This window comes from Mytilus californianus, unplaced genomic scaffold (assembly GCF_021869535.1).
Source record: "Mytilus californianus isolate M0D057914Y unplaced genomic scaffold, xbMytCali1.0.p SCAF_9, whole genome shotgun sequence".
NCBI classification, from domain to species: Eukaryota; Metazoa; Mollusca; class Bivalvia; order Mytilida; family Mytilidae; genus Mytilus; species Mytilus californianus.
The window spans coordinates 54,997,497-55,009,554 of record NW_026262745.1 but is presented as its reverse complement, the minus strand read 5'-3'; the positions used below and the strand labels follow the sequence as shown (position 1 = coordinate 55,009,554).

General features: G+C 31.2%; 1 protein-coding gene across 1 annotated transcript; it reads right to left on the bottom strand.

The window, feature by feature from the left end:
• Nucleotides 1-613: 613 nt before the first annotated feature.
• Nucleotides 614-5,579, bottom strand: LOC127714463 (toll-like receptor 3). Its single transcript, XM_052220522.1, has 2 exons — nt 5,545-5,579; nt 614-2,869 (listed from the first exon to the last, which is right to left on the bottom strand). Exon 2 carries the CDS (start codon nt 2,861-2,863, stop codon nt 749-751), a length of 2,115 nt encoding a protein of 704 aa, XP_052076482.1. The 5' UTR covers nt 2,864-2,869; nt 5,545-5,579; the 3' UTR covers nt 614-748.
• Nucleotides 5,580-12,058: the final 6,479 nt, after the last annotated feature.

Here is a 12,058-nt window from a genome sequence, read left to right as displayed (position 1 = left end):
TTTTAGTTCAATGACGTAATTTGATGGGTATAACTTATTTGGTGAATAAGTTATATACTTTGTAAATAGAAATTTCGGATCCAGTATCAAACTGTTTTAAGCATAAATAGAAAATTTTAAAAATGATCAGCAATACAAGATCAACCAAAAAAAGATTTTATCCTTGAATTATATTCTATCTACAATATGAATAGTTTTCTATGTTGTGTTTTGTGTACTGCTGTTTGTCTTTCGTTCCTCTTTCTTTTTTTTTCCAAGGCGTTGTCAGATCTTTTCGACTTATGAGTTAGAATATCTCTTTTATATCTTTCGCTTCTCTTCTACAATGTTGGATAGTGTCCATTGTTGATATGCACAGACCTAATTAAGCAAAACGGGCTCTTTAATTAGAGCCTTTAGTTAAAATATTGACCAGTAGATTCTTTGTCCGGGTTGGGCATTACGTTTTGTCCTTTAATATTGTATCAGCTATTCAACGTTTGTAATAGGGTTTTGACTTTCAAATATTTTAGCGTTGAACATTAATTGGCGAGATGCACGTAAAAACAAAAACAAAAACTTCTCGTTCAATCTTACCTGTAAAGAAAGTTTATTACCCGGAATCACAATAGAGTAGCTTTGATCTTTAATAAGATAATGAACTTTCAATGACATTTTAAAACGCAGTGTACTATTTCTAGGAAAGTATGCGTGGTGTTTAGAACCTATCTTTACAAAGTAAAATTATGAAGGACTAACAACAGACATGTCACATTGCAACTGGTGGATCTCCAAGAGGCTTTTGGATACTCTCAATGACAGCTTTCCAAAATAAGTCCTCCCCTACTCCATCTTTATAGGTCAGGTATGGAGTTGTCTTTATTAAAGTTTTGACAGGACATGTCATATGATTAGAGTTAATTGTTTTCAACATGATTAGTAAAAAAACATCTTTTCCTTGTTGACGCCTGCGTTCCTGCAAAAAATCCACCTCCCACTGACACCACTCGCTTTTAGCGAAATCATTGCTCATAATTACTATAATTTTCCAGCATTTTTGTAAATAAGTGTCTATGTTTTCTGTTATTGATGCACCCACATCGAAGTCCCGATGATGAACACACAGCTTGAGACCATCATCTTCGAGTTTTCTCAGGAAAATATTATGAACCCATTTCCTATCAGCGTCACAGTAAACTACAAATGCATGATATTCGAAATCCTCGCTACTGTTTAGACGTATGTAACCCCGTCGTTTTAGTCTGTGTATTCTAAACAGATAGAAATAATTACGGATATTTGCGTGGCATCGGTATGCCATAACTATTAGAGTAAATATTATAAATGCAAAAAATGACAAAATAATCGCCGTAGTATATAATTGATTCCAAGGAGTGCATATGTCGTTGGTTGGGTTATATTTTATCAAAAATTTTCCATGCATATTCTCCGGATAAATGCATTTGTACCTGTGTGGATAGTTAGACAATTTTGGTCGGTTTTTATTTTTATTTCTTAACCAATCACGAAACCACATAAGGTCACATGTACACGAGAAGTGATTGTTCGAAAGGTCGAGCGTTTTCAGCCTCATTAACAGTTCCTTAGGAAAAGAGGACGAGTTAATCAACTGAATATAATTCCCTTGGAGATTTAGGTATTGTAAATTTGTCATATTTTCAAATGTTTCTTCTTTCCAGTCACGCAAGTAATTCCCTTGAAGAATCAAGCTTTGAAGTGATGACATCAAGTGAAAAACGTTCGTTGGTAATTTCTGCAGATATGTTGAAATGAGATTCAGAGAAGTCAGGTTTTGTAAATGACTAAACATTTGACGTAACAAATGTTTGTTTTCTGATTGTAAAAAGTTATCTGTCAAATCTAAATGTGTTAATTTTGGGACGTGTTTAAATATATTATTTGGATCAAATCGTCGATCATCATCAAAATGAAATCCGTTATGTCCAAAATTTAGCCTTTGCAATGATAAACTTTGAAAAGCATTTTTCTCAATTTTTTTGAATTTGTTGTATTGAATATGTAATTTGGTCAGCTGAGGTATGCCGCTAAATGTATCGTTCAACAAGGCAGTCAATCTATTACCATTCAGATGGAGGGTTGTAAGTGACGGCAAACATTTGAACATGGTCGGTGTTAGTTCAGAAAGAGCATTGTCGTTTATGTATAATGATTGAAGTGTTTGCAGTAGACTTGTCCCGTCAGTGCTGTTACAAAAACTCGATAGACGAACAATATCGTTCCCATTAACAATTATTTGTTTCACATTAACAGATTGCGTCACATCAAGTGTGATGACTTTATTTTCTGAGATATCTAGTCGATCCAAGTTTACAAGATTTGCAACTTCGGCGAAAGAAAATTCTCGTAATTTATTCTTAGAAAGACAAATTTTCGTTATATTTTTAAATTCTTTTGCATCGAACATGCCAGTAGGAACATAAGTCCAGCCATTTTCCATCAGGCTAATGTTTTCCAGAGTAGCTTCTAATTTAATTAATGCCTTTTTGACATCGGAAATATTCAATGACTTCTCTCTTGATATAATGAGGCTTTTCAAAACTAGCAAACCAGAAAAAGCGTCCTCGTATAGAATTCGAATTGCATTAGAGGTAAGGATTAGAGATGTAATGTTGTTTTTCGTTAAGTTTGACATAAATTCCCTGTTGATAATGTGAAATTTGTTGTTAGTAAAATTTATAGATTTGACATATTCTGGAAATCTCGGTATGTACGTGAGCTCAGAACAAGTAGCTGATCCTTTATCATGTTTATTTTGTTTACATCTACATTTTTGGTCACATGATGTACAGTCGTAATAAATGCACATGAAAACTAACATCATATACGTTTTTTTATTAGCCATTTCAATCTGTAATTAAAAAAAAAATAAAGTAGTACAGTGAAAATATACGGAAAATATTTTTATACCTTTTTTTCTTCAAATATATGCTTGTGTCTATGATATTTTTAATTTGTAGCCATCAACATACAAATACTTCTTCCTCTGAGAGTGATGTTTAATGAATTTTTTAAAGCATGTCAAAGCTAGAAGTTTGAAACAAAACAATTTTCTGTCAAAACTATGTACAGGGAAACCCATACCGATATACAACGATAAACGTACAACACGTATTTCCTTTGCCTTCACCAAACGTTATTGTACTTGAGATATCCAATTCAAAAGTGTGTTACAACAATTAAATCTTTAGGATCTCAAAAGTCTGAACGCTGTGTTTCAACGTCTTGCTATATAATAATTGAGAATACTTTTCTAAAATTTTCTCTATGTATGGCTTTGTAAATATCTGTTACCGATCCCAGAAATATCCCATCAAGGACTTATCGGCATTCAGACCATTTGTACAGAAAATTGCTGTTTAAACATTGTTTTTATCAACAGAGGTCTTTTACAATATACATGTAATTCACCATTAATCAGTCAAATATCCTGCTTGCAGATGTCCAATTTCGTCATTCATATATATATAATCAAGATGATCATGGTATTACTTTGTACCTTGTCAATAACATTTAAGACTCTCTATAAATGATGTAGACAAGAAAGGAAAAACTGCGAGTCTCAATTGTTAGAAGCCCTCTAATTATCCACCGGGATGATCTCCAGAGACTGTCGATGATCATATAACCAAGTATAAACATGAATATAAATATAAACAGACATACAGGCACGTGCAATTGTATACTGACGTTTTTCAAGGTCTGTTTCATCTCATGTTATTGATTACAAATATGTTTTTAAATCATATTTTAACCTGTTTGAGAATGGCTTTGTGTTGGTCGGATAAGTCAACGAAATGGATATTTCTGGTGGCTCCCTTGTATTACTTTTCAATGATGACATTCTTTTCTTTTAAATGAATGAACACACTGACCTCATGCTTAACATATTGACGACCGTCTTCAATAATGTTCAAATTAAATGTTGCATTTATATGGTCCAAATGAGGTTTCATCATTGACTTGCAAGCACATAATGCATTAGAGATGTTATTTTACCATAATGGTTTGAAAAAAATCTAATGTTTATTTTTCTTATTTGTTACTAATGCCCTTTATAAACAAAGTTTGGTTTCTGGTGAGAAATACGTCATAAAATGCATCAGATAACGGGGAAATTGAAGGGTATGGTTGTGCAGTCAAATTGTGAATATTAAAGTCTTATGAAGCAGGCCGGACCTCTATATTTAAAGGCTTATGCATAACATTTATAAAATAAACGATCTGTTCTTTCTTCCTTTGATATCGATAATATCTGGCACATTTTCTGTATGGTGTATGATACCTCATACTAGAAACAACATAGAGAGGTTATGCATGGAAGTCGTCATCTAAGTGCTCAATTTACTAGTAAACCTTTTTTCTTAAATCCTATATGTTCTATTACAAGACTCAAAGAAAGCTACCAAAAAGTTGTAAAGAGATGAGTTCTAACAAATATATAAATCATGGATTATTGTCCAACCAACTGTTTTGATTCGAGCATCACTGCTGAGTCTCATGTAGACAAAACGTACCAAATGATAAGCCTGATATGTTTGTTAAGGTTGTTTTCAACCACAGGGGTTGATATTTAAGCATAAACGCCAAAAATACCTGTATCCTAAAGAACATCATTTATATGGAAATTAACTTATCATAAATACCAGCTTTATAATTTTGCACGGCAGACGCGCAAAAGACTCATCAGTGACGCTAGAAGTTTAAAAGACAAAACAAAGTACGAAAGTGAAGAGCATGAAGGACCCAAAAGTCCGAAATGTTTTGTTACAGCTACTATCATCTATTCCTGAGGTAAAAAATCCTTAGAATTTTCAAATATTCAAAGTTTTGTAAACAGTTAATTTAGGATTATGACCATATCAATGATAATTCCTGTCCACACAGAAGTCCTGACTACTGGGCTGGTGATACCCTCGAGGAGAAAACCTCCACCAGCAGTGGCGTGGACCCAGTGTTTGTAAATAAACTCATCATAGAAACCACGATACAAATTTTGTTCGGCAGACTTACATTTCGTCTACAAAAGACTAACATTTCCAAATAAAACAAGAGACAATGATGGCATAAATCATGGTATATCATTCCTAGGTCACAATGCCTTTATACCTCAACAAAACGTGAGCTCACATTAGATCTGTGTTCAATGGCCTTGTAATTCTTTCTTAATAATATTGTGATGTCAAGACTTAGGTGTGACCTTTCCATACATTATAACATCAGTCCATCTTTGAAGGCAAAAGTGTTTATGCTTCATGTAAAAAGGACTATTTTTTTTCTATTTTAATCATGGAATTGATTGCATCACCATTTGAAGTGCTTATACTTATAGTACCACAAAATTACTGTGCGTTGTATAATTACGATCTTTTCAGTCCGTTTTATGATTGTCATATCGTACTATTGGTATAATATTGGATGTATATCATGTTTTTAAAATAGCACATGAAGATTTCAAAATATTAAAATCACATTTTAGTCTGAAGTTATAGAAACAAGAATGCACGTTTATATTATTTTACTTACTGCGACCTTGCATGTATAAATATCCACTTCTATAAATGTATTAAAAAAACTTCCTTAATGTAATTTGATATATATGCGAAAGTTCATAGGTTATTCTGCATTGATATAGACCGTTCACTTTAAAATTTGTTGAAGACATAAAGAGATGTTGTCAAATAGATAGAAAATGGATTTTCAAAAGGTTCAAAGGTGTTTTAAATACCAATATAGATATATTCAAAGTGTTTCAACCTATTTTTTTTTTCGTTTTATACCTTGTCAGTTATAAATAGGAAAATTTAAATAGGTAAATTACAACAAACATTAACGTTGTGTTATGCCGAGAGTAAATCGTCAAAGTATTCAAATGGTAAAAAAACGTAAGCTTCGGTTTGTTTCAAAATAGGAATCGTGTATTGCAAGTTAATTTAAAAAAAGTACAAATATTTTACGAGTAATTAGGTAATCTCCCTGAAAATGTCATCTAGTAATTAAAACAGCTTTAGCTATTGTTTGGTGACCAAGGGGTGCTTCTTCGTGAAATTTTTATTTTCCTTTCATTTTAACAACCATCAGTTAGCTAAGAAAGTAATTAACGCAATGTTAGTAATAACATACGCGTGAAAACAATGTTTTTGTCTTTTGTTCTACGATAAGAAATCCAATTTGAAATATGGAAATCATTGCAAGCTTGATTCGAACACCAAAACGTATTGCTACATTTTGATATAAATTCTGATACCCATTCCGTGTTAGCTTATTCTAGATAACCAATTTTTTGGATTTAAAACAGTCAATTCTATGTGAGTCCTACGCTTAATTATCGAGTTCGTTACAAATTAAGATGCTCAGCTTAACATTGGATGGACATGTTATCCAATACTAACAAACCTACAAAACGTTTACCTTAAATGATTAATCTATATTGATCCTCATACTTTTTGTAAAAGAACTATATTTTTAATCTTTATAAGGTTTAACTACTAAACGTTAGTTTATCCAAATTTAATATTGTTGTGATTGTTTAGTTTGTACACGTTCAAGCTGGTTATACAACAAGCTTGTTGATAGCCTGATAAAAATATCTTTTCGAAAGATAACAACTTAGAAATAGTTTTAACAATATGTTATTCAAATAAATCAATGTATACAATTCTGACATATGAAATAAATATAATTCGGAAACTAGCAAAATTACTTTTATTTATTTGTCTCATAGTATACAAATAAATTCCATATATGGTCATTATAATGTAAGTATGGCATGTTCTGAAATAGCCTGTTTGTAAGATGAAAATAAGATATTGAAGTTTCATAAAAAAAATATTGAATAAACTTAGTAAAAAGTATAAAGTGTTGTATTCAGAATTAAATGCTAAGGTTTTATAAATGATCGAGCATTAGTAATATAAACACGAGCTGTCTGAACTTAACAATTTAAATACAATAACAGGCCAGCATGAAAAGTGTTGTCTGATCAAACATTTTGCAAATGAGATAATTGCTATTCTTTTTAATGTCTTATTTTTTTACTATTCTATCAAATACGATATTCGTTTAATTAATTGATATACTCTTAATATTCATTTAAGTAATACCGATATAAGCTAGTCATTCATCTAAGAAAGAAGTGAAAAGAAAAAAAATAAATTTAAGTGCTAATTTGTTTTGCGTTTTGATTATGTTTAATAGAAAAACAAAAGATATGGGGTATTAATCCATGATTCAAAATCAGTATTTGCCCTTCAAAAACACACAAAAACTCTTTTGATGTTCTGTTTGGGTTGCAGTCTCATTTATATTTACCATATATATATAAATATATTCAGACATGTGTTTATGAAATAGATTAATATCCATCGTTTAAATGATAACCGTAAGCGTTCGTTACTGAAATTAATCATACGGATACCCCATATCCTTTGTTTTTCTATTCAATACTTAAGTTCTAAATGATATGTGGCTCCGAAATAACGTAAATAGGTTTAAACATCAGTGGAAGATAATCTAGTGTCTTCTCCTCGTCCTATAAACACATGAGACATATAACCATCTATGTCATCAGAATAATCATTATGTATCCCAACTTTCTTTTTACCAGGAGTGACATTGCCTCTGCTATGTCGTATGGCGTTTACATACCTCAGTTAATGGATTACACTCATGCATGTTCACACTATGCGGACTTCGTTCACAAGGGTGTGCTCCGTATACATGGTATACAAACTCTACTCCAATATTGTTAATAAGATAAACAACTTTAATCAAAACTTCATAGATTTAACCGTCACCATCACGAACTCGTTTACCCGTAAGATTTGTTGGTGTCTCAAGTCATGTTGTCTCTGTCATCTCTTTTCATGAATAAATAAAGGCAACAGTAGTTTACCGCTTTTCAATAGTCATATATCGATTTAACTGAAACAAATTCGGGTCACAAACCAAAACCGAGGGAAACACATCAACTATAAGAGGACAACAACGGAACAACAAAAACACTGAACTGCTACAAAAACAAATGCTATCATACAGAGATACATAGACATAGTCCTCTGATTTGTAATGTTCCTGAGTGTGACATTTTAACTGAGCGTGGATTCGAATGGCGGGTCATGTAGCATAGGGCAAGACACTTACCTTGTCGTCTCCCCTGGTCTCGATCCTTTTCAGGTTCATGCGATTTCCTCAGTATTTTTTTGTTACTTTGATTTGTCTCTTAATCGATTGATTGGATTAGTACATTGGTTAGCTGCCTTATATTTAATGAATCCTCAATAATTAATAAGTGTATTAAGAAGTTTGTAGGCAATGGTTTTTTACTAATATGATAATTATTTGACGTAAGTACATACACATGAGAAAAATATCTATTTATAAACATAAAAAACAACTTTATCAATGTAGTTCACGTTATAAAACGCTGAATCCGTTGATTTTGATCATCTTCATTTTTTAAGGAAGATTAAAAGAGCTGAGCTACCAGATAAAACAATTAACCTTAAATGTTTTTATTATCTATCTTTTTATCTCTGAAGGTATATATCTAAATAATTCAAAGTGAATCATAAGAGTGATTAAGGTTCTATCGTGTAATTGATACTTCTATCACACCTTAGTTAACCAAAACAATGCAAAGGACCTTACATTTTAATAAAGTATAATTGTATATGCGTGAATTGTTGCAGAGAAAATTCGGATCTTGCTGATGTTGATAAATATTTTGAATATAATATACTTAAGAATTTAACATATCTTAAAGCCTCTAGCAATCTGCCGTACCTGCAAATCTAGAACAATTGAAATTCAAAATATTACTTTATTCAAATGGTATAATATTGAAAAAATCGCAACAACTAGTAAAGTTCAAGTATATGCTTTCCGTTTTCAGATATAAAACTCGAATATATCATATCACACCTTTAAGGAAATAGACACCAAAACTACATTTATAATTTCCTTATTGCTATTTACATTCTAAATATAAATCGTGATATTGAAGTGTGTCCTTGTATTATGAGCTTTAATCAGTTGATCTTTGTTCTGCGTGCATACACATTTATTGATATGAAAATAGTTAATGCATGATATGATATTCCAACTCATTAGTACATTTTGCATTTTTTTCCATTTTTCTTATATGTCTATTATTATTACAAGTACTTCTTGATTTTGTTTATTTTGTTTCTTTCATTTCTTCATTAAAACAACCTTTTAAACAAGAATCAGATCGCAATAGCTACAGAATCATTTAAATGGTGTAAAAAGAAAAAAAACAGACTGACTCCTCGGAAAGTTCAAATCAGAAAGTCCCTTATCAAATGGCGAAATCAAAATCTCAAACACATCAAACGAGTGAAAAACAACTGACATGTTCCTGACTTGGTTTGTAACCCGGATTTGTTTTCTCTCAATCGATTTATGCCTTTATTTGGTACAGGCATTTCCTTATGTAAAAAAATGTAATCGAACTACAAGTTGAAAAAATAATAAAATTCCTTAGTTGAACGTATTCTAGATGAATGAAACGAAAACTTTCATTTAATAGGGAAATCGACACTTTTTTTTATTTCAATAAACAACACTGAATTTGCTTTTCAAACAAGATTATGATATTGAAATTTTACCTTGTTTAACTGGTTTAGATCATTTAATATTTGATTACATTCGAAAAAATAAAAAAAGATGTCATATAAAAATACTGACTTGAGACAGATAACCAGTGTTACAACTTTCACCAAAACATAAGGGACGTGACATTGAACATCTACATGTACACATCTACAGGTAAAAGTTGCACCTTTCGATTAATTCTGTTATATACGTTAAAACTTTTACTCTTCTTAGTGTCATGCACATTAAACATTAAAAAAACGTTTAACCAGAAATTTTGTTTTTTACCAATGTCATACCAAGACAATACACTTAGACCCTCCTCGCTAGTTTTATACTTATAAAAAAAATAAAATAACAAAAATAACAAAAATACCGAACTCCGAGGTAAATTCAAAACGGAAAGTCCGTAATCAAATGGCAAAATCAAAAGCTCAAACACATCAAACGAATAGATAACAACTTTCATATTCCTTAATTGGTACAGGCATTTTCTTGTGTAGAAAATGGTGGAGTAAACTTGGTTTTATAGCTAGCTAAACTTCTCACTTGTATGACAGTCGCATAAAATTCCATTATATTGACAATGATGTGTGAACAAAACAAACAGACATAATAGGTAAAAATGACAAAAATAGGGGTACAGCAGACAACATTCTGTTATAATCTTAATCACTATAAAAACAAACAGATGTGTAACAAAGAAAGACAAAAAGGCATATAGACAAAGCACATAAGCAAAAATGAAAGACAAAAATACAGAAGTTTACCATAGCACAATAACACAATGACCTTATGTATAAGATCAGAGCCACGTCATATGTAACAATGAAAAACAAAAAGGCACATAGACAAAGCACATTAGCAAAAATGAAAGACAAGAATACAAAAATTAAAAATTAAAAAAAGAGGCACAGTTTTTTAATTGCATTATATGAGAACGTTGATTTTGATCAGAGTATGCGGTCTATATTACTACAATCAAATTATTATTAATAAAGGCCTAGAAAACTATGATACAAAATAAATGTTTGACATTAAGCTATAGGGATATTATAACACCATCAGGAAAATCTTACATCATAAGTATGTAACCTTTGTGTGAAAAAAGGAGATGCGACGAAGATCAGCGTACATACTTGTGAGCACTCAGCCCTACTTCAGCCAATGACTGAGGTGTAACAGCATAGCATAAGAACAAACTGTTCAAATGAGTTGAAACTGACTTTTTTTACCATTGATATTATTACATTCTTTGTTTATCTGCTTCCAAATGGTCACACAGCTATCATGCACATTGTTAATTTTTTTTAAACCAAGTAAACTGTTTTGGTTACATTTATTGTTTCTTGATTACGGAATTTCTTTGGAAATCTTTGATAAGCTCTCTTTATCTGAGGGTTTATTATATACCGTTTGGGGATTATAATTTATATATACTCATTACACATGTATATATACATATCTACTCTAAACTCCTACATCGAAAGGATGACCAGATATAAGCTACAAACTTATTAACCGATACAAATGCCATCATATGATTTCCATAATAGTTGTCTCCATTGCATCAAATGTGAGCTTTACAAATTTATAAGTTCATATAGTCACATTGCCGGCTATCAAACTATATACAAAAAACATCATTTTTCAAAGAAAAATTTGTATTAAGATGTGTAAGTTGTTTTTGTACTTCGTGCGAATCTCATGGGTTAAGTCAGTTTCAACTCATTTGAACAGTTTGTTCTTATGCTATGCTGTTACACCTCAGTCATTGGCTGAAGTAGGGCTGAGTGCTCACAAGTATGTACGGTGATCTTCGTCGCATCTCCCTTTTTCACACAAAGGTAACATACTTATGATGTAAGATTTTCCTGATGGTGTTATAATATCCCTATAGCTTAATGTCAAACATTTATTTTGTATCATAGTTTTCTAGGCCTTTATTAATAATAATTTGATTGTAGTAATATAGACCGCATACTCTGATCAAAATCAACGTTATACAGAATATACATCTGACGTTTTTTAATCATATTATGACAAATATTTGTTATGACATCAAGTGCAACCAATGTGTTCTGAAACGTATAGTGGAATAACTGTTTAAAATATTGCTGCGGATTATTTAGCTTTGGAGACAAAAAGCATTGTTATAAATCGACCTTTATGAACAACAAAGTTGCATTTTTTCTTTGTATGATAACACACAAAACTGAGTTTTTTTTTCCATTGATATTATTACATTATTTGTATATCTGCTTCCAAATGGTCACACAGCTATCATGCACATTGTTATTTTTTTTTTAAACCAAGTAAACTGTTTTGGTTACATTTATTGTTTCTTGATTACGGAATTTCTTTGGAAGTCTTTGATAAGCTCTCTTTATCTGAAGGTTTATTATATACCGTTTGGGGATTATAA